Here is a 24,924-nt window from a genome sequence, read left to right as displayed (position 1 = left end):
ACAACTGCATTGAGTGTGAATGCAAATATTGATAATACCTAGATTGTGTCTTTGCCAGGAGGAGTTATTTTCTGCTGCACAGTTAAGTGCTCACTGGATGAGAAATGAGCTTGTATGTAAATTTCTGATGTTCTCAACTGATGTCAAGGTTGGGCTGTTCTTGCATTGCCGTATGCTCCTGTATACAGCTCACCTATGGGGTAAAATGAATTGATGGCAACATTTAAACATTCAGTCACTAAATGCTTCTCTTTGCATCTGTAAACTGTTTTGTCCTCAGTAGTAGAAAGAAAAAGATTGAGTGTTTTTCCCCTTGATGCAGTTTCCAAAGAGGGAGTTTCCTCTGCACATTTTCTTGCCAATAGTGAGAGAAATGAGTTTGAGTTTTATTTTTGGAAATAAGAAATGAGCTCAAGTGTTTCTCATTACTAAAACCAGATGGACAAGTTATAATTAAATGTATCTCCATATTGTAAACATGTGGTAACAGTCAATCTAGATCTAGAAACTGAAGAAAACAAAACATCAATATTTAGTTTTCCATTTGCATTTTTCATCGTATGTATTATGAAACAATCGAAAATGTGCATCTGGTTTGTTTCTTTTGTGGTCCTACAGTTTCAGCCACATAAATGAATTTGTAAATGTGTGTTTGACACCGGAATAAACTTGGTTAATAGTTGGGACTGTCAGTCAGATGGTCCACTTTGATCCACAGTAAGACATCCTGACAGCTGCTGGGCAGTTTACCAATCTGCTGAGGATATTCATGGTCCCCAGAGGATGATGTGTAATGATTTTGGTGACCCCCTGGTGTTTCCTTTTGCACCATCAGGTCAACATTTATACTTCTGCACAAGAACTATTCAAATCTGACTGCCATAAATTTTGCACATCATATTGATATACCCCAGAGGAAATACCCCAATGATTTGAAGGCTCCTAGGGACACTTAAATCCCCTAGTGGGACCCTCAGAACAAACTACAGATTCAGCTGCTCAGTCAGTAACTAACCTCAAGTGCAGAACTTTGTGTTTAAAAACCACAAGTCAAAGCATCACCTGCCCCCCCTTTAAAAAAAAAAGAAAGAAAAAACATGGGGAAAAAATGGTGGTTTGGTTTATTGGCAACATTCTAATATAAAATACAATTTACCCCATCAGACTTGATTAGGGTTAGAATGTTAAGTGCTGGATTTATTTCTACCCTGGTTTTTTCTTGAGCCCGACTGATATTATCTAATCACAGATACAGTACCAGTCAAGAGACATACCAACTCATTCTAGAGTTTTTCTTTATTTTTTGTCAATTTTCTACATTGTAGAACAATACTGAAGACATACAAACAATAAAATAACACACATGGAAGTATGTAGTAAACAAAAAGTGTTAAACAAACCAAAAGTGGTGGAATTTTTTGCCTTCTTCTTGAGACCACCAGTTGTGTTTTGCTAAAGTAGTGTTGGTATACAGCAAATAGGCCTTTTCCACTACTGTAGTAATCCATATTATAGCAACAACCGCTTAACCAAGTAAAGAGAAATGACAGTCCATCATTACTTCAAGACGTGGAGGTCGGTCAATCTGGAGAAGTTCAAGACCTTTGACAGGGGATAGTCAATAGGGGCCACTATCGGGACTGTCTAATATGCTTCATAAAGGTTTTTTTCTTTGGTCCTTACCCTGCCTAGTTTCACACTGTCACACATCTGCTCAATCTCTGTGTAAAGTGGGTTGTTGGACCGTCTGTTCCGAAAAGTTACGAAGGTTGTCAGGATTTAGTCGATCCTGCTGTTGGAAAGGGGGATTCAGAGGATTTTGGGCGATTCGATGAGCACTTTGTTTGAAGCATACTAAGGCATTAAAGACCTCGTCTTGTACAAGCTATTGCTTCCCTTAAGTCATGGGTATTCTTGAACAGAAATTGCGAGGTGTGAAATCACCCTGGCTCGTGCACAAACATGGTCATTTACATAAAGAGACGCTCCCAAAACACTCTATGTGGTCAACAACAACCCTTTAAAAACGCCTAGTAGCCTTAATGTAGGACGACTTGAAAAAGATAAAGAGGACGAACATCACAGACAGTGAAGTTGATTTACTGCTGAATGAAGTTCAGCTAAACCAAAATGTTTTGACATATTCATAAGTGGAGATTGGGAACTGAACCATTTCTTTGTCAGTTATTAAAGAAGGGAAAAGAGTGACTGGCTAATATGCTTCATAAAGGCTTTTTTCTTTGTTTCTTATCACTAGTTGTACCATTGTTGTTACCTTCATGGAACATGCATATAGTTAAAATTTGTATTTTTGGCCATTATGTGCTTTAAAATACATGTGCATTGCATTAGTTCATCTGAATTAGCTGTGACAAATTGTTGATGAATCAATCAGTCGATAAACAGAACATACATTGGTAACTATTGTTGAAAAAATGTCATTTTTCAAGTAAAAATGCCAAATATTCTCTGGCTCAGGCTTCTTAATGAGGATTTGCTACTTTTCTCTATTTTATATGGTTGATCAAATTGAACATCTTTGGGTTTTTTTGTACTTTTGGTTGGACAAAACAAGCTATTTCAGACACACAGACTCTGAGAAATTGTAATGGCATTTTGTAACATTTTTACTTAATTGCAGCTCTAATCAGAGTACAGTTTGAACATGACTTTCTAATCCATGCCTTATTGTATTTCCGTCTCAGAAAAGTATTCTGAAATAGATTTTTAGGAAATACATCAAATGTCAAATATATTTATTCCCCAATCAGGTTCAGTGGCCACTCACCTTCAAATTAACTGCCTTCGGGCAACTTGCTGTCTGTGTTACCTGCTGGGTGAACAGTCAGTCTAAATGTGTTGTAAATACACTTTGATGCTTTGAAAATGCACTTTAAGTAAAGTCTCCCTGGTGAGTTCTTCTACTGTGATGACCTGACCCCATCTCTCCCCTTAATCCGACAGGACGAGTACCCAGTCAGAGGGGAAATCGTGCTCTCATCCAATGACCTCCAACTGGTGCTACAAGTAGAACGTAATCAGTGAGTATTCCTTTCTCTTGTTCCATCTCTACTGCCTTCACAACTTGAATATGCTCTCTGTCTTCTACCTGAGCCAGAGATGAGCTGATTAAGGTTTGAGACCTTGTTAAAAGAATCTGAGACTCAATAACTCTTAGGGTGCTCAACGTTTGCACACGTCACAATGAATGTTTTTATTTTTTATGACATAAAGAAGCTATGCATTAATGTTTGTTGAAAATATTGTGACTGAAAATGTTCCATATCCTAGAGAGGTTGTGTTTACATCTTTTTCAATTAAAAAAATCACCAAAATGTTATTTATCAAGAGGTGCCCAGACTGCATACAACTGTATGGAAAAAGCTGCGTGTCTTCTCTCTCACCTCTGTCTTTACTTTAGGACAGAAGCTCAAGGTTACTAAATGTTTGAGAGCTTATAAAAGATTGAAGGGATGGGTGTAGGATATGGATGTGCAAACAGCATTTGCTGCTTAAGCTCCAAGGTTCGGGCTCACATACTCACAAGCTACTTACATAATTTCATGACAAATGTTCGGGGGTCATGGTTTCAACCCTGTCATATTTACCTCAAGAGAATATACCATGCGCTCTTGAATCATAGCTTCAGCTAGATATTTGCTGCTTTGAATGGGGAGCAGAGAATGTGGAAGTGACACACCTCAGGGCAACAAAGAGAAGCGAGGCTAATCAGAATGAGCAGCGAGCTCCACAGAGGGCACGTGGAACAGGGTTCAAGGCCAGCAGAGGTTATGATGTTCCTGTGATAACATCAAGGGGAGCTCCCTCTGATGTTAGCCTAAGACGTGCCGAGACTCCCGAGGTGCACCACTTAACATGCTCATAAAGCTGGGGAGGTGGAGAGAACATGTCTGAACACCTCCCCGCTGTTCATCAGAGCAGGGATTCCTAACCTAACAAATAGGTCCTCATTAGACTGCAGACGTGAGGATTTTATTAAATGGAGCTGAGAGGACTTTAATGGTTATTATTTTCATTTTTTTTTGCTTTTCACCTCTCCCTAGAGTAGTAGAAAACTGCATTTTTATACACAAGTATGCAGAAAACAATCAGACGATTCCTAAAGACCACTAAAGGACCCCTGAAGGGACGTGAATGTACCCCTCTTTAAAGGACAGCTTTACAATATTTCAAATCAACAGTGTGAGGAGCCCTAATGGACATTGAAACAGGATTTTCTTGCCATAATCATTCCTCCTGCAAATTGTCACCTCATGTCATTTGTGCAAATTTGACAGTTTTGTACATCCTGTGTTTTTTTTTTTTGCCCCAAACAGCCAACATACCTACTGTCGCTAGCAATGGACGCACTGATTTGTCAGCTCAGCCTCTGAAACACCAGTTATTTTTGTAATCTCCATCCAGTGTCTCATTTTCCTCTCAGCTCTGTACATTTATGAAGCAGACTCATGAAGCCCCCGGGCTACGAATTTTTCGCCCAAGTCATCTGACATCTTCGCATCTTAATCCTGTTTTTCCTGTTTGACTTTGTATGTAATCGCGCCACATCTGAAATGCGCCTTGAGCTCTGAATACACAGGAAGAAAATAACCCCCGATGATGTCATCAAGCTTATCTTAGCTCAGGCCTGGAGACAACAAGTTTAAACAGAAAGGCTGTTTTACAAAGTGGGGGTGTTGACAATGCAAGTAGGGTCTAAACCAAGTTTCTGTTGATTGCTATTGCATTATGGGAAACGTATGATCCAATGTTTTTGGGGGCTCGACCCATTCTAGGAACTAAAAGTCAGGATATCTTAGCCTCTGCTGCTTCAATTTTCACCCTTCTTTTTAAAATCGATCACTTTCAAGTCTCTGCATGAGACTGCATCACTAGAATTCAAAATATAATAAAAATAACATACATAAATACTATATTATTGCATGATGCTGTAGTTCTGTCTAATTATTCTAAGGCCTTATGGATGAAGAACATCGTAGCCTCTTAGCAAACTTAACATCGGCTAAATATAATAGTTGCACAGCTGTGATGCAACCACTGAGTAAGTAAAGCTCAGCTTGTTTTAGATGATTCTGAAACATGTTAGAAAATCTAATAAAGTCTGAAATACAAAAATGACTTTGCAAGCTTGATTTAATTTTAAGGTTTATGGCTTGATTTTGTCTGTCACTAGCCACTGCAATACAAACTTAGATGATCATAAATCTACATTTATGATCATCTAAGTTAATCTAGGATAATCTAAGAAAAAAAAATTGATTTAAGCTTATAATTATAGACACAAATCACTTGATGCTGATTTTTTTTTGCAGCATACAAGGAACTGATGTAGTAAAGTAGTTTCTTGTTTTTTTTCATTTTGTTTGCCTGCTGCTAAAAATATGATAATAATAAATAAATACACTATGAATATAAGATCTGCAGGTGAGATCACGCTGCCAGTTGAAGAACCAGGATGCACAGTATTAACGTACATTTCAAAGAGCCACGTACGCCTCATCGCTGTCTGCTACAATCTGTGTGTGTAATGTTACACCGAACACATGGCACGTTCAAAGAGGAACTGCGGTTTTGGCACAATGATTGTTGGTTTGTTGTGAAGGAATGTGGGAAGCGTTGAGCCGCAGGTGCGTGTCATCAAAAGAGCTGAGCGAGTACAAGATGCTTCAATGGGGTGGCTCATAGAGGATTTCGGTATTTCAGTCAAAGGCTGTGTACACATACTGGATGCACAGGATTTCGGTTGCTTGGAAACAGATTGATGACTTGGAGAAAGAGGAGACAAATGGAGGAACTGACACAGACGCTTACGCAGAAAAAACAAAAAGTCCTGAGACGTCGGTGGCATGTATGGAACCAACAGGCAGTGATGAATGAGATAGAGAAGAGCTGAGAGCTGACTGGTGACGGTACACTGAGTCTGGGACAGGCAGTCACAGTGTATAATACAGGACAGCCACTTGGCACAGTCTGTGTTTATTTTAAACTAATGGTTGAGTCCCAGTGAAACACAGAAGTTTGGTCTGGACCAGCGAATGTAGGTCAGAGAGAGGGACACAATCTGGGGAAGCAGTCTCTCTAACGAAGGAGGAGTTACTGGGAATATTACTGGAAGCTGAGTTTATTTTATCTACTGGGCTGTCTCCGTCTATCCACTGGGACATGACTGGAAGATGGCCAGGAAGAAGCAGGGGGTTTGAAGGCCAGGATCATTACTATTAGACTTATGAAAGAAGGAGAAAATATATCTTGTCTCTCATTATCACAACAGAGCATGTCTGTACAGGGTGAAAAAAATCTGTATAATAATAAAAGTATAACATTAGTACAACAGTTTGTTGTAGTTTGTTACAAGAACACCTTGCATTATATTGAATACAGCATCAACAACAAAGCACTTCAGTATTAGGAAAAATTACAAGGAGAAAAAAAATCTTGTTGTAAGTGTAAAAATAACAAAGCACCTTCTTATTAGCTGCAAAAAATGTTGTGTTATAATGATAAATATGTCTTGGAATCACAACAAAGTAAAATAATATTATTATCATAATCTCATTACAATGAAAACATTTTGTTATGTCATTAAAACTATCATGTTACTTGAAACATAATGTCTTGTTACAAGGAGAAAAAATATGTCATTATGATAAAAGTATCTCTTTATTGTACCTCATTATCTCAACTAATACATGTATGAGGGAAAATATCTTCTTATAATGACAAAAACACCTAATTATTACCACACAGTATCTTATTACAAGTAGAAAATATAACTTGTTATAATGAATAAAGTCATTAGTAGGAGAAAAATATCTCATTATAATGATCTCTTTATTGCCACATTACCAAAAGAATAAATATCTTGTTATGATGATTATAACCTAATAAAGCATCCTTTTATTGACTGCAAAAAATCTACTTATAATGATTAATGTGTCTCATTATCACAAGTGTCTTGGTAAAATGAGTTTTTTATACAGAGAAAAAAAAACATCTTATGATTATTAAAGTATCTAGAAATCCCAACAAATTACTATTTTATATAATTACATCATTATTATTATTATCCCAACAAGTTATTGTGAAAAAATGTTTTCATAATTATAAAAAATAACTCTTTATACCAACAAATCATCTTGTTAGAAGCAAGAAATATCTTGTTTATAACAGTAAAATGATCTGGTTCTCAACACAAAGCATCTCTTTATGTTAAGTATGTTATTATAATGATGTATAGCAACAAAACATCACCTTATATATGTGGTTATAAAGATAAAGCATGTTGTAGTAGTAAAATGATCTTATCACATTCTTGATATAAAAAGAAAAGTAGGTCATTATCACAACAAAGTATCAAGTAGGAGGAATAATATCCTGTCATAACGACATATCAAAAAATCTTTGGCTTTCTAATAATGTGAAGGGCTTTTCATTCTAATGAGAAATGTTAAAAGTAGTGCTCCTGTAATTTGCTCCGATCAAGTGCTTTTCCATTTTCTAAAACACGATGAAGGTGTTAGTTCTGTGAAACTGACTGGATAGTAATTATCGGATACCTCTCAACCTTCCTCTCTTCTTCTCTCTTTATTTTTATTTGAAGTTATGAAATAAAATAGGCAAAGGAAATGAAATGAGTGTGTTTATGTGTTGTTGTGGTTAGGGGTGCAGCAGCAGACATACTGGAGCTGGATGTAAGTGACTTGCTGATATCTGAAGTCTGACGGACTGGTTTTAAAACTGTGACTCGTCCACTTGAAGCAGTTTAAACAGACATGAGTGAGGAGGAGAGAGAGAGAGAGAGGGATGGAATGAGAATGAGTCGGGAATGCTCGAGGGGAGCTGACCTACAGACAGATCCTGAGAATAGATTGAGAGTGAGAGTGAGGAAGGCTGTTTGTGTGTGTGTGTGTGTGTGTGTGTGTGTGTGTGTGTGTGTGTGTGTGTGTGTGTGTGTGTGGTGGGTCCTGGAATGCCAGCTGACATAAGGCTGGACATGCCTGTGCTGGCTGGAAAGCCCACAACAGACAGATGACACAGTGTGTGCTGGCAGATTGTGAATCACATGTTTGGCTTATCATGACGCTGACTTGTTTGTTAGTCTGTTTGTGTTGTTGGAGTGTGCAGAGCAGGGCCTCAGGGCATCTGACAGCACTGTTAGCCACGTCTGGCTATTATCAACTCAAACCCACATGAGGGTATAAGGTCACTGAAGTGTCGGAACTCCAACTGGTGTAATGAGCAAGACACCACAAAAATCACATTCATGCATGCAGGAAATATCTTAACTGTGTCCCAGGTCTTTACTTCATATTCATTATAAGCAGGTTCTAAGTATAAGGGGTGTGCCCGAAATACGTTATTACGTTATTCAGCAAAGCACAAATAGTGAAATTTTTACTAATATTTGTTTCATACAAATTATTTGTTTTCAGGAAGAAAACCATGTTAAATACCAGTGCACACGTCGGTTACATCACTATCTCAGTGTCTCTCCTCTGCTCCACTGTTACGTCTATCAGTAGGTCTCAACGAGGGGAGTCACATCCACCTGCTACATGACGCACATTTCCTAATTTGGATATTACTCCTGGAGTTGAGGGTGTTCCCCAGAGATAAAGCTGAGCTACAGACACAAGTGAAGTGCTTCCAACACTTCATGAACACTTATTTAATTTTCTAAAATTAAAAGCGTAATGAAAACAAAAACAGGATTTATAAACCTCTTTCCACTTGTATTCAAATACAAATACAAATACAAATAATTTTGCTGCCTCAACAAATACAGATACAAATACAAATACTGGACCCTATGTACATCCCTACTAAGTATGTGCACTAGTAGAGTTACTACATAATGTACAGGAGCTGGGGGTTTATTCTCACCTCAGAATAAAATAAAATAACATCAGTAAAGCAACTTCAAAGGACCGGGCTTTAACACTCACTCATCTCCTCAGCAGAACATCTGGCCAACTGACTGAGCACATGCCTTGTGTGCCATTACATTCATTGCTTTTCTCACATCTCAATAAATCCCTAACATAAAATAAATTGCATCTTGATTGTACAGTTACAGTTTAATATTGACTCATTTTGATCAGCAATGTCTTAAAAGTGACAATTTTCCACCCACCAGCTGCGATTTTCATATTTTATAATGAATGAAATTGAATTCCAACAGTGAACATGAACATACACATAACAATACAAAATGTGCTGCACAAAATGTGAAAATAACATAAAACAATATTTATAACAATAGAATAAAGTGGGAGCTTGCATATCTTGATAAAATTGAATAAAACCAGTATGATTGGTGCCTCTACATCTTTACACAGAGTAAGGTCTACACTAAATGTTTTTGGGCTGTTTTAGCACTCTATTGACAGGCACACTCCTCAGCAGGGCCTCCAATAGCACAAATCACACAGGAGGTGACATTGCCAGTAAAGTTAGTCATATATTATAATATGAATTTTATAGACCACATAAAAGTTACCCAAAATATATAGAGACAAATATACAGCTGGAGAATAATAACAAAATATGTCTGGAAATAAAAGATGGTGAAATATATACCATACTACTACTAAAAAATAAGTATTAAATAAGGCTTCAATCTTTAGAAAAACATTTTTCTTTCCACTATTTCCATGACCAAGAAAAATTTTAAACTGCAACCATTTAACTAAAATGGACAAGAAGTCCTTGAAGTGCTCAGAAAAAAAAGGAAATTTGAAGTACAGTTGGCTTGGGATTGTAGATGTTTCCATCCCCATCTTGTATATGATTGAAAGCTACTAAATGGACGTTTTGGTGAGATTTGTGGAGAGTTTTCATTTGCCTTCCATGGTCATCATCAGCAAATGAAGCCAGCTCAGGTGCCATTACCTTATCTAAGAGTGGTATGTTCATGTGATAACAGTTAGTCCTATATGGGGGTAGATGGTAAACCGTTCCATTTGCTGGTGAAGGCTGTGAGATGTGGTTGAAAGTTCAGAAAAAGTTTGTAAGCTTGTCAAGTTTTGCCACACACTGATCCAGAGGTCAAGAATGAGTGTTAATGGTCCAAATTAGGTGTCTCTGTGCAGTTTAATTGTTAGCAGCTTTCTGTTTGATTGACATCTGTTGCGCACATGTTGCATAATTTCCTGTTTGTAACAAAACAAGAAGTATATCAGAAATCAATGTTTAACTGCAAAAACACATACGGTATATACATGATAGTTAGTATGCAGTACAGTTAGGTTGGCATGAAAATGCATCCAAAAAGTTATGAAAGTGACAGCATCAAAAGGGACTTTTGACAAATAAACTTGAACCACTGAAACATAAAGAAGATAATTTGTGGTTTTATGGGGAATTATGTGCTGGAACGATATCTTGTAGGTTGCAAGATGTGATCAGAGAGCACCTGACTGTTATCTACCAAGAAATAGCGCATTACCCCTCCTAAAAAATTTTTTCTTTTTTTTTTTGCATTTCCGTTTGTGTATTGATTAAAAACAAGATGTTAATTATTGAGCTTCAGAAGTGTTGGTTGGTGTATTTTTTCAACTTAGGACAGAGCCAGGCTGTTTCCCTCTGCTTCCACATCCTGGGTTAGGGTTATGGTTAGGAAAACCTCTTTCACTGTTCATATGGACACCTGACACACTTGGAAAAATTGTAAACCCATCCTAAAATGCAAGAGATATTTTCCCACCAGTAACTATTTTATGGAAATTAGTACAGTTTCTTCATCCAGTAGGAAACAATCTCAACAGCAGAAGTCACTGCCACACAGAGAAAATGAAAACTGCCTTCTAGGGAAAGAAATACTCTATATATTATAAAAGGAAAAATATTCTTTTTAGAAAATTGAACTGTCACAGTTTCAATTTCTTAAATCAAGAAAAGCTTTTTTTTTTACATTACAAAGTAAGAAAATCATTTCCAGTAATGTTACAGGTGAGACTGTTTATAAAGGTGCATAATTCCTGTGTGCATATTGAACTTGTACAAGCATTGAAAAAGAATGAAGCAGTATGTATGTTATTAAAAAAAGTGTCAGCAGGTTAATCATCATATATAAAATATTAATAGCATCAAAACAATTGGCCATATCATTCAATTAGTTTGCACTGGCTGGAGGTGCTCAGCAGCGTTATCTACTGGCCTCAGTATCTCCCACACACACTGCTCAGTATGTTGGCATTGCACTTAAAGACCACATTTAATTTTAATTGCAAATTTTCTGTTGAGGGTTACTAGATGAAGTGTAAGCCCTCTTTATGTTAATGAAAGCCTTGATTACACTGCCACCCTGGGATGATACGTAATGAAACGGGCTTCCATTGTACATAATGATGAGGAGGACCCTTGCAAATCTGTCGAGTTGAGCTAAATGTATTGCCGCACTTCAGGCGGCGGACCCGACAAGGTGTTAATTAGGACTCTGGTCCTATGAGAGTCTGACTTTACAAAGACAACTTTAGAAGGAACGGCGTGTTTTAAGCACTCTCCTGGCAACAGCTTTTATTATCCCAGTTCCTTCATCGATTTTTCCCGAGGAACTAGTTTGTTTGAACTTGGCTGCAGCCCCACAGTGTCTCCACTTTAATAGTGATTAAAATCAATAATGAGCTTTGTTCTGTTAATCTGCTCTAATCCTGCTCGGGATGTCAGTAGGAGACGATGACTGGCAGCTCAGAGCCAGCCGCACCCGCCTCCTTTTTTATTTTAGAGAAGGAAAATCCGAAGAAAAACCAGTCCGATTTGGAGCCGCTTCAACTGGCAGGATGAGGGGATGAAGGGAAGAAGGGAGAGAAGGGGGATGACGTGTGAGTCGGTACCAGGAAATGAATTGTCCTTCAAAGGCTCATCGGAGTGTGGGAAAGACGGAGACGCTGCAGAGGGTTAGAGACACTCACAGGAAACAGAATAAACCTTCAGTGAAAGTTTGTCCTGGAGGTCAAGGAAGGAGAAGAATCTGGAGGAGGGGGAAGTCGATGTAAAACAGAGCGAGTCGGAGAAAGACGGAGAACAGGTGGTGGAGTTTGGGTGATGAGCAGGTCTGGCAGACTCAGCTTGACAGATCAGACTCTGTAATGTTTCCTGTTTGGCATGTGCTGAGGATGTAGTTAGAGCAGCTGTGCAGCCTTGAAACATTATTTATTTGCTCCACATTTCTATACACACACACACACACACACTTTAACAACTGATGCGTGTACAGTACAGTCTTGTTCACCATTGTGTTTGTATCCCTAAAGCCAGCGTAGCCTCATCTGTCAAAATGTGACCTTCTGAAAGTGAATGTCTGAGACAGACCACGACCAAGGCTTAGTCCTGCAGGGCTTTGTTGCCATCTCTCATTTCGTTTCACGCCTTAAGTCCAGGATGACTGATGGCCGGAGCGAATCACACTTCACACACCTTCTCCACGTCCTCTTCAGGCCACAGCACACAAGTACAGAGTGAGAAGCTTCTTAGATCCAAAACTTTCATTTGAAACCTTTAAGATTTGAATGATAACAAAGCACACATAAATACAGCAGTGTGATTTATTCTATCTTTCAAAGTGTTTCTCTGTGAGGTTTTTTTTTTTTAGATCAGTTTTCTGTGTTTATTCCGTGCACTTGGTGGAGCATGCTAATACATTCCCAACAATTAAATTGTTTCCTATGAAAATGACCTTGAATGTATTTGAATGTGCACTGAGACTTGAAAAGCTGAGCCACAGTCTATTGATGTCTCTTTTATTTGAGATTTCGGCTTTCAAAATGTCCCTGCATGGCATTTCCCAAATCCAATTTCTCTCCAAGCCTGCCCTTTTAGATTTGAAAAATCATGCAGATTTCAGCTGGCAGCCTGCTGGCCTTCTTTTGGACTCCCCAAATGGAATGGCCTTTCTAGTGTTAACATGTGATTGTGTTAGAGTCTGTGCAATTTTTGAGATTTTAGTGCTAATCGTAATCATTCAGTTAACACTACAGAATGGTCATTTAGCAGACAGAACAGAACACAACACAACAGCACAAGCAAGAAAGTCAGGAAACTGCTCTTTGCTATATTAGTTTCATCATTTTAGAAGTGAGGAGCTCTAACCATCAGACTAAAGTGCAACAGTGATATACTGGCAGGAAGTATAGATGCAGCTGCAACTTCCTCCTGTTTTTAGTCATATATATATTTAGGCTATATATGTCCCTTCATGTACTGCTTTGGTCTAGACTGAAATATCTATCAAATCCAACCCATATTTGAAATATAACAAATATGGGTTGGATTGCAATAAAGATTTCTTCAGACATTCATAGTCCTCAGAGGATGAATCCCAATTCTCTGCCACCACAAAGATGAGTTTGAAAGTTTCGTTTTTGAATGAAATGACAAATATCAGATGGATGTTCATGATATTTCCTCTCTGGATGAATTCTAATGACTTTGGTGATCCTCTGACTCCATCTAGTACCTTCATCAAATTAAAATACCAGAATCTTAATTTGTCCAATACTTTGGTTTATGACCAAAAACCTGCAAAACTAATAACATTCACATTCACATTTTTTGTGCTAATAAGCAAATGTTTGCATGCTAACACAAAATGATGAACATGGTCAATGTTTTTAGGGCTGCTAAATGTTATTATTGATTAATCTGCTGATTATTCTCTTGATAAATCAATTAATTGTTTGGTCTGTGAAATGCCAGAAAATAGTGAAGAATGTCTGTCAGTTTCATAAAGCCCAAGACAGCTCTGCTAGCATGGTTGTAGACTCTTGTTTTTATTGAACGTAGTGCTAGCAGAACTGTTTCAGGTTCATTGGCATCAAGGTGAAGAAGTTTGAGAACCTAATTCAATGTCACTCTACTTCTCTCTGTGTCATATGATCATCAATCATGTCTACGTTCAATTAATATGTTGGTGTGAGCAGTGAGATGAAAGTACATTACAGTGGAGGGAGATGAGTGTTGAGGTTGAGGACTGTGCAGATAAGAGTCATCAGATCTCACACCCAACGCTTCAAAACCGCACTGAGTGATCTGACACCTGCAACCCACGCATCTGACACCTGCAACCCAAAAACACACAAAGGACGTCTAAAGAAACGAAAAACAATTGAGATCACTCTGTCAGAGTTTCAAAGACATTAGTCAGTATGTGCAAAGAGGCGGGGCGTTAGCCTGTTTGTGGGGGGAAAAATGTCATCAGATATGATATAGGATTGAGAGCTGAACATACAATCACAAATCAATAATGCACACAAAGGTTGTTTACAATGTGTGACAACACAGCTAGCACCATACACTGCACAAGAGGTTCATTTAGTGACAACAAAATTCAAAATAGTGGATAAATACAGTAGAATATAAGTATATCACCGTTCTTACTCAGGCACCTCCTTAAAACATAACAACAATTCACAGGTGATAGCTTTGCACTAAGAACATTTAACCTGAGTCACAGCTTTCCTGTAAAGGTTTCCTATAATGTTTTGCACAGTGTCCCCAGTATTTGGTAGACTGTGTTGATGATAATATGATGATAATGTTTTGTTCTGCTTATAGATTTTCTATAAGTTCATCTAGTAGCGTAGTCTGAAGCAACAAATGCATTGCAGCGTCAAAATATAAACCACTGTCCTGTTTCCAACTGTTGACACTTGTTGATGCTGCAGAAGAGCAGCAGGTTTATCACATTTACTCCTTTGCCACAACGCCACCACTTCACCTTGACTACTTGTTCAGTCTGTATGGCCCATCCAGTGTTTGTTACGAGCATTTAATGATGTATGTCAGTTAATGCAATGCTACATACATGTACAGTGTTTGCTGCCCATAACATGTTCTCAGCTCCACTCTGCACAAGGCCACTCAGGAAACATTCTTCCTGTCTCAGGCAATTACTTTAAGAGAACAAATACTATGTATGATACCACTGAGTCAAGACTGTACCCTGCATACACATAGCTGATCAATCACTGGATGACAAACAGTTAAGTTTTGGCATTTTCTTTTTTAAATGAAGTATTTAAATCGTGAAATTCAACATCACATCACCACATTTGGACAAAAGGGTCACAAAATCTCACGTTTTAGTGGAAGCAACATCTAGTTGCCCTGAGCAATCATTCCTCCTTTTATTTTCAGCAGAAGCCATTAACCTTGATCCTGTGACAGGGGCGGAGGGAGCTGACAGCACACTTCACAGATGGGTGACAGGCCATGAACAGGCGTTGTGGCCAATTAGAGCCGATGTGACAAACACGGAGGTTCCTGGTTGTCATAGTTAAGGAATGTGACCATCATGTGTTGCCAGGTTGAGGTTAGCTGTGAAGTGTGCTTGTCAGGTCAGTCCTGACGCTTGTTTGACTGCCTTTGTTTAAGAGCCTGTTTTTGTGTTGCCGGCTGCACGACATCAAACATCATATCTGTCAAATTGGAGACAGAAAAAAGATATTGAAGCTGCATTAATTGATTTATTTCCTGGCCACTTGGGGGCAGCAGCGCAAGCTAATGCAACATCGGATATACTGTCAGCTTTTTAAGTTGTTATGATGAACATGAATTGCCTATATAGATATCCAGCAGATCAACATTAGCATTCAAAATATCCAGCTGCGAATGTTTTTATTTTCACCAGCTAGTCAGTAAGGGACAGGTAGAAAAGAACTACTTCATACAACATAGACATGCACATTTTAAGAAGGCATTCATAGTGTTGTACCTGTTTGCACACATGAAAAGTGCCAGAAATATTTAGAAACAGCCAGAGTTTGTAAATGACAAGTGGATTTATGAGGAGTCAGTCTGTTGCATTGCTGCATATTTGTTTGTACAAGTAAATGGTGATTTATCCACTAACCTCATTACAGACAAGTAAGACAGGACCTGTAACCATGGTAACTTTACACGACAAAGATGGCGACAGCCGTGGTCTTTTGGTATAGACACATTCATGTGATTTTTTTTGAGTGAGTTAGGTTGTCTGCTGTAGTGTGTAATTGTGGCCCTTCATTGGGCCCCAGATGCTAGCTCTGTTATTCCAGACATCTCTTAGAGGACCAGGGAGGGCTGCATAATTGCATTAATTGCAGCTCCGCCATTGATTTTTTTTTCTTTTTTTTCCAGAGGCCATTAACTTAGCTTAACTCCACCTCAGGCCCATGAACACTGTAATTATGAATAAAGTATTTATGTCCGCTGTACACTGCACAACAAAAGCGATAGCAATGTTTTGATGTAGCTATGGGAAACAGCACCTGAAAGCTGGCCGCTATTATTTCTGTGCTGCCTTATCACCACTGTTCCCGCTCACAGCAGCACTCAGCCCTTTCTACCGTCATGATGAATGTCCTCTCTGAGCCCTCCTGTGTGTCTTTGAGGCTCAGCACAATATGCTCAATTCAGAAATGCACAAATCTTCAATTCCACCTTATTCTGCTGTTCTCTTCTGGCCTCGTTAGGCATTGAGCCATTTTTCTTTTGATAAGAGTGTTTGCATACCATTCCTTTCAGCCCCCTGAAGAAAAAAACATAATTTACAGTTGGCCTTAATTTAATTTAGGTCATGGGAGGTATGACATGTGTTGGTATAATCCATTATGATATGATAATGCAAGAAAAAGAGCCTGTTATTTTATTTAGTTTTGAGTTTTCTCTCCCCAGTGGTTGCTGTAAATAAGAGAGGAGCAAAGAGAGGGCAGCTGTTCACCTCCCTCCCCGTCATGTCAGATGTTTATCAGCCCATCACAACACTGCTGTTGTTGTGAGTGCTCCCTGGGGCAGGGGCTGGTGGCCAGTAAAGTGGACTGAAGGAGTCCTGTGTGCATACAGACAGCAGGAGGGGGCTTAAACTAGTTTGGTCTGGGTATGTGAAAGCAATGAATGGTAAACACATGGAGGCGAGTAGGTAGAAAGTAGACCAAGAGAGATAATTCATAACAGATGGCAATACTTTACGTCTGAGGAAGTGTGTTAGCAGGAAAAGAATGTATGTGCACATCCTTTTGTGTGTTTCCTCAAGTTTTTCTGTCAGTAGGGCAATGGGTCATTTTGTCTCTCTCACCCTCCCCTTCCTGTTATCTACCGATGTCTCTCTGCCAGCTCTTGGCAGTAGTTCATTTGTAGACATAACTAACAGCTGGCTGGGCTCTCGGGCTTTTTGTGTTGTTTCAGCTGGCCAATAAATACTCTGTTACAACACAGCAAAAAGACATTACAGAGCGCAATCAGAGAGAAACATTGCAGTGTAAAAGTTGGGGTCTGTGTATGGCAAATGACCACATTATTGCTAATTCTCTTTACCTACAATTCAATATCAGGGTTGTAGACTATGCCATTATACCTTTATGGTCATTCCATAACTGCTCCTGTCCAGCAACAGTCTTTTAGAGAAAGACAGTGGACAATGGACCCACCTAAAGAAGATCAACTCTAGTGTCTTGCATCCTCAAACAACTGGACAGAAACAAGAAGTCAAGAGCGTTTGTCATTTGGTCAAGCACTTACTTAAACATTTTTCTGACAAGTGACCTCTAGTGGCAGTGGGTATATTGATTGTTGTTCCTCAGAAACAAAGATGAAAGTAGCATGATAATGTTATAAAGCTACAAAACCTTAAGGTGGATGTCAGAGTGGATGATTGGGTGCACTGGAGGCCACTGATCATGTTCTGTTTCCTACAACAGAACATTATTTCCTTCGAACCATCACCACAATCTTCCTTATCTATAATCAAGTAGTTGTAGTTCCCTGAACTGAGCCAAACCTCAACCATACTGGTGGCAAGTCAAAAATGTTTTCGTAACAGTCACCCCTGGGGTTTTGAAGGTACTAACAGAAGATTTAGTCCTAATGATTGGGATGCCAGATTAGGAAAAACACATATGGATCATTTTTGTAGGTAATGACAAAACTGCTTGCTTTATCGTTTACGTTGGAGGGCTTGTTGACAGAAAACAGCCCCACAAAGATTATGAATCTGCTCATAACACTCTAAAAGTGACAACATGATGTACAACTTCCTGTTCTCCAAATTCAAGGGGAACAAATAGTGTTTAACCAATAATAGTGATAAAATACAGCAGAGGCCATAGTAGAGATGGCTTAAATAAGAGTCAACTACTGAATCTACTGCACATCACACAATATACTGCTGTGTAAATATGTAAGAAATACACCACTATGACAAAGATGATGCAAATATAGACTACTTTCCAGTGATGTGGAATTAAAGCATTAAAGTGCCTATATATAAAAACCCCAGCAATTACATATCTGTAAACTACAACTGTAAAAGTCATAAGCAGACTAGGCGAGGTGTTCTTTGGCATCCTACTGTAAATGCCAGACTAGTTAGCCATCTAAATAAAGATACAAGTCAAACTGTGTGTTCTCTAAATACAGAAAAACAAATATATGAATGCTCTCCACAGCGTCTTACAAAAATATGTTAAGGAAACAAACAAGGGTAAATATTGTCTGTTGCATATGACAGAAATAAATGCTGTGTTAAGTTGATAATTAAAGAACAAAATGCCTCAGTCAGGACAGAGGTACAAGGCAAGGATGCCGCCTGAGCCCATCCTTAATCAACATTTATATTAATGAGTTGGCAGCAACAACTCTGCAGTCATCTGCATCACCTGGGCTCACTGTAGGGGGGCAAAAAATGTCCTCTGTATGCAACCTTGTCTTAGTGTCACCTACAGCACAAGGACTGCAACAGAATCTGTCTTTGCTGGAGAATTACAGCAAGGACAGTGGATTATCAATAAATTCAGACAAGTTATGGTGGTTATAAATATCCTGGTCTCAGCTTTCATTTTACTGTTAGCTTAGCTCATCTGGGCAGTTCTGCATGGCCTGAAATAGAATTGGGGATCTTTAAGCCATAAAATGAGAAAACACTTCAAATAGTTTTACCCTACCAATTACTATTCAGATATTCACATAGATGTATTTTTTCACAATTATATAACATAACATGACAATGAAATTTGGAGCCCATAAAGCCTCCACCCCCATTCATTGAAGCATCCATGGTCAACAGAAATGTACCAAACATGGTTTATAGAGCAGCAGAAGAAGAGGTACCTCAGAGACAACTCTGAAACTGTGTAGCTATTTGTCCCAAAGAGATCCAGACTCCCAGTGGAAACAACAGAAGCCAGGGAATGTGCCTCTCCAACAGCTGGCTCACAAACCATCCTTACCTAAACCATCTGTACCAGCCACAGCCACAATACCCCCCCCCCCCCCCCAAAGAACATTACGATTTCACCAAATTTTGAACAGAGAGCTTGATTAGCAAAATTCCTTATTGACATGAGTGAGTTTTAACAAAGGAGAAGTTTTGCTTGTACCGACCCACAGAATCCAACGCAGAATGGCCTAATAATTCTTCTAATAATTCTTGTTGTCTTGTATGTATAATGTTTATATGCCTGCTATGGAAATAATAAAAATATAACACACCAAATTCTAAAATAATTAATTAAATTCAAATTTCAGACTACAGCTAATTATTTTGTCATCTTATTTGTTTATCTTCATTTATCTGCCCATTATTTTTTTCAAATATTTGATTAGTCATGTCAGAAATGTCAGAAAATAGTAAGAAAATGTCTTCATATGTCTTGTTTTTTTCAACCCACAGTCCAAAACTCAAATATATTCAGTTTATTATCATGTTTGATAAAGACAAGGATTAAATTCCCACTTTTCAGAACCTGAAATCAGCAAATATTTTGTATTTTTGCGTTACAAAATGGCTAAAATGATTATTCAATTAGGAAAGAAATGTTGATTAATTTTCTAACTTATCTAACTTATCGATTGACTAATTGTTTCAGCTTGACCGTTCATGCTTGACCTTTGATAAAAGCAGTTGCTAAAACAAGCTCGACTCAAGGTCTGCACACAGATTTTTGAGCTCTCAACCAAGTCACATCTTCATCTGTCTACATCACCAACTTTCATTAAACTTTGATGTATTTATTTTTTGCTTGTTGTTACCATTTTTATTGTCATACAGCCACAACATCATAGTATACTTTAATATTGTATACTGCCAGAGGAACATTAAAATTGAGCCAAGTTATTCTGACAAAACAGCAATATGAAGCTAATAGCTATGTCAGTGTTGTCAGAAGCCTTACTACAGTGCTGCAGGGTGAACTAGGCTTAATAATATGCTGTCTGATGGGTCAAACTAATGGGTTTCAAAATTAGTTTTGGGTTATAAAGAAAAAAATATTTAGAAAATATGGGTACCTCTAAACCCATTTGAAAAACCATTGCTGTATCTCTCCCTTCCCCATCATCCCTAAGGCCCAAACAAAGGACACAGCAGGAAAAGACAAACTGTAACTCCCCACAACTGTAATCTGCAGCTCCAAAGCACACCATAAAATCCTGTCAGCCGTCATCATGACTTAAAGTGTTCCTAAACCTCAGCTGCACTGCAAAGTACAGGATCACTTCCAAAAAGGAGGAATAAAAAAGTACAAAAAACTCAACTAAAGGATAGACTTAAACAGGAAGAGTTGAAGAAGACATTACTACATTGTTGCTGAAGCTCTTGTCCATCTGCCTTCACCCCCCTCAAACATGATTCAGTTGGTTAAGCAAGGATCTGTTTTTGTTCCTGTTTCAAACAGAGAGAAAAAATGAATCCATTATGACAAGCTTGAGTGACACACTGAAAACACTAATACCCAAAGAAATGTTGCCATTACTACATTTTCTTATATAATGGTCATCATTGTAAATGTGGCCTTCAAAGAAAAATATGCTAAGCATTTAGTCTCTAATCCAGTTTTTCTTGAGCTTTCTTTATATACAAGTATTGATTGGCCTTGCCCTTGTTTTGGAGGGCAGTTACTGGTTAATTGTCAGTTCCTTTTAAGGGATTTCAAAGTAATTTCAGGCTTAGCTGTGCACGCATTCTGTTTGTGTTGTGTTGAGGCACACACATGAAAAGGTTGAATACGGTCCTGCAGAAAACACCAAAGTGATTGAACAGCCGTCATGAAAAACACAATGAAAGGAGGCCAACTGTTTTTTTTTTGTAGTAGCTTGAACTGTACTGAGTTCTTCTTCAGTATCCTCAGCAGTACCTCAATTTAGTGTCTTTTAAAATTAAACAAGTCACATAATTCTTCTCCAGCATACCCTGCTTTATTCCTCAACTATCATGCCTTTATCAGATGGTATCTTATTGTTTCAAATATAGCACAGATTTTGACCAAATTTCCAGAAAATTGGCAAAAGAAAATGAGAATTAATGCATGGTAATGTAATTTATACGCTACTGTTACGCACATTTTAGAAGTGGGTTTGTTGAAATAAACTTAGAATGTAACTAGTAATTAAGAATTTTCCAGTTGGGTGCCATTAAACCATTGCAGAAGAAGAGGGCACAACAAGATGACGTCATTAAAAGAGCAGCAGCCAAACAGCAAATGATGAAAACAATGTGGAAAGCATGATGGAAATGTCTGTTTCATGTCATCATTTGGTGAGCATTACAGTCTGATTGCTCAGATCTGATGTTTTAATGTGCTACTTTTGCTTCAGTGGAGCGTAAGCTCCGGCTTTATATACATCATGATTTATTGGTCTTTTTCCATTGCACTTTTTGTTTTATATCAATAAACCAAACTTACTGAACATAACCACAGGTGGATGGAACTGCAGCCACAGCAATAATGAATCCTTGTCAAAAAGAGATTAACAATGTACTAAAATCTCTTCCATTTCCTAACACTTGTGGAAAGCCGAAACTTATTTAAAGTAAATCAACATTTGGCCTAAACACATCCCTCCAAAATCCACATTTTGTGAACTAAATAAACCACTGAACTCTTTAGATCTGGTTTCTCTGGAATAAATTATGATGTATCACAGAAGAGTTGTGGGACTTGATGAATCTGCTTAGATAAATTGGAGTCTACAATTAGCTCTAACTAAGCTTTGAGAGAATGTGGTTTACATTATTGTGGTACAGATAAAACTCATTGAAAAGGTCCAAAATCAAGTCTGTTGCTGCATTCAGGAAATGTTAGAATCACAAAATATCTTTCTTCTATAGCCATTAGTCTTCATGTTATATTTAATGTATATTCTCATCTCACATTGAAATCCTTCAACTTTGCATGGTTGATCAGTGACATCTTCATAGGGGTGTAAACGGTGATTTTCCATGTGCACTGGGTAAATAAGACTATCAGAGGTCAAAGTTACTGTGCAACAGTTTCACATGTGTCTCAGCCAATCACAAGTGGAGGGATATTTTTTAACTACGGGTTTCATAAACTGTGTCAGGGTTTGTGGTAAACCGCATGCCAGTTTCACACCTTAACTAGACTGACACAGCTGCAGTATTTCACAGAAGTGAGATATCACTGCCAGGCACCAAGCCGCTCTAAAGCAGAGATATTTAGGATGTTGTTCTAACACATAACGGAGAGCGCCTTCACACTTCCTGCTACTCTGCATCAAAGTAGATTCAAAAGACAACAGCAACTCAACGGCAACAATAGGATGTTTGTGACTAGAAAAGGGAACAACACCCATTAGCTTTCAGCACTCACTAATTTTGTTTCTTAGCAGTATCGTTTCATGATTTACTGGCAGTATCAGTTCCTGTTCCAGACTTCTGTTATCATTTTGTGCCCTTATGACAGAATTCTTCAGTATAACTGAAATTACTCAAATCAAGTGTCATGTTTGGTTTGGGGTGTTTATGACCCGGAGATTGGGGTTTAGTTAAAATGTGATCATTCAGCAGGTGGTTACAAAGTGGTCAGTGGTATGTCTTTGTTGGTTTGGAGTTGTGTCAAACTAGGGGTTTTATTGCCTCCTCATTGGTATTGTTACCTTCTGGGCTGAAAGTCAGACACACTCCACCTGTGGGTGTTGATGTATTGGCAGTTTACATGTTCTCAAGTCTTCACACAAAGGTGAATTGAGGACCCTTAATTGTCTGCATGTGTGATTGGGAGTATAATGTTACAGGAAGGTTAGTCATTGTACCTGATCTTTAATTTCAAAAAGTATTAGATGTGTGCATCAAAGCATCTATAGGAGTTGACTGTGATCTGAATAGGATCATTTGTGAGTTGTGGAAAAGCGTCCCTTGAATATGAACACCTGCACATTGCAGCTGGAGCACCTGCTGTGGGACAAATAAGCCACATCTGGCTTATTTGTTGTTTTTCCATCCAACTAATGATTTGTAATAAGCTATTCAACACATGCACACAGACCACTGTCATTTCTCTCTGTCTCAGATTTTTTTTCAGCCCATTCTCCTCTGGTGTCATATCTGGGATGAAACTCACTTTTCTCACTATCTTATGATGAATGTTTTGCTAGAAAATGTTGTTGGTGAAATGGTAAAAAAAAAATCCCTATACCAAATGTCAAATGGTGTCATGACTGGAATGCACCTTGTTTTCCAATCCTCTGTATAACTCAGCTGTACTCAGCCAAAGATCTTTTATTTATGAGAAAAGATACTACTAGTGTTCGTTCCAACAAATTCAACAAAGTGATACATTTCTCACATCAATTTCATGAGTCACATTCAAATTTCATTCATATCAGATCAATCATTTAAGCTAATCAAATGTATAGTTTTGAACCAGGACTCTCGGTACATGGATCAAGTAGTTCATGAAAGATAAGGTGTTCCAAATTTAGGCTTATATGTGTTATTTCAAAGTCTCAGATACAATTTTAAACATCTCTTGAGTTTTCCTCTTACAGGACAAAATGTCAGCTTAGCCCAAAGGATATCTCATCATCTAAGGGAATTTGCAGGTGTCATTGATGTTCTCAAAAACTCTTTGATTTTCACAACTCCATGGCTTTTCCTCTGACACCTTAGGACAATGACTACGTTTACACGCACAAAATGTTCCAGTTTTTGCCCTTATTCCAAAAAAGGCAATATTCCTACTAAGCTGTTTACATGGCTAATGAAAACGAATATTCCACTAATATTCCCATTTACATGCAACTGTGCATACTGCAATTACTGTAACGTAAAAAGTCGCCACAACATACTGTATGTCCTATGGCTACGCCCTACAGATATTCCTATCCATATTCCTGTTTTGCTACCATCCAACGGATATATGGTCTTCTACAACCACAAAGGGTGGCCATCGTATTGTTTTTCAAGCAGCCGTGGATGACAAATATTGCTAAGTAGCTATCAGTTTCTGTGATTCCTGTATTTAGCCTACTCCCTACACTACAAATAACTGATCAAAGACTTTGATCAGTTCACCAGTTGCTATCGTGCTCTGTCACATTAAAATACCAATTACTCATTTTTAAAATCATCTCTCTGCGTTTTTTCACAAAGACAACATACTCATTGTGGCAAATATATTATAAGACCATGAGAGGCAACAAAACAATTCCCATACATGAAAATGAGCGTCTGTTGTGTTATGGGTCAGGAGCATTGAATATATATAAATATGGAGTCATGACAGCTCCCCAAAAGTGAAACCAAAACATCTGGATCGCCCCCTGGTGGCTGGCTGCAGTATAAGTCATAAATCCTGCCCCCTCCATGTTAGTGTATGAGCCAAACTAAAAAATCTAAGTACACCTCACAATAACTTTATTAACAGCGAACAACGCGTTTCGCCTGTAGCTTCTTCAGGTTCGCTCAAAAAAGTCACAGTAAAGTCATTACAGTATGCGATGGTTAATTTTGATTTTCACCTTATATGTTCCTGCGACCGACCAGCACCTGACTGAAAATACTGGCTGTGCATGGGGAGTTCTGTCCTATTCTTTTTTTTTCTCTTTATGGCCCTTCCAGGGCTCCATAATAATGGAATATTTGTGTGCATGTAAACATATTCAATGTTAACATTATTAGCCCCACTACTG

The 24,924-nt window shown here is 38.2% G+C and overlaps 1 protein-coding gene across 1 annotated transcript in view; it reads left to right on the top strand.

Moving 5' to 3' along the window:
- The window catches only part of adam19a (ADAM metallopeptidase domain 19a), a 197,767-nt gene that overhangs the window by 81,098 nt on the left and 91,745 nt on the right, over nucleotides 1-24,924 (top strand). The window contains exon 3 of the mRNA XM_044341231.1: nucleotides 2,965-3,041. Coding sequence (XP_044197166.1) covers nucleotides 2,965-3,041 — 77 coding nt within the window. The remainder of the gene's footprint in view (nucleotides 1-2,964; nucleotides 3,042-24,924) is intronic.

This window comes from Thunnus albacares, chromosome 22 (genome assembly GCF_914725855.1).
Source record: "Thunnus albacares chromosome 22, fThuAlb1.1, whole genome shotgun sequence".
NCBI lineage: Eukaryota > Metazoa > Chordata > Actinopteri > Scombriformes > Scombridae > Thunnus > Thunnus albacares.
The sequence above is the reverse complement of the archived record's forward strand: the minus strand, read 5'-3'. Positions and strand labels throughout refer to the sequence as shown.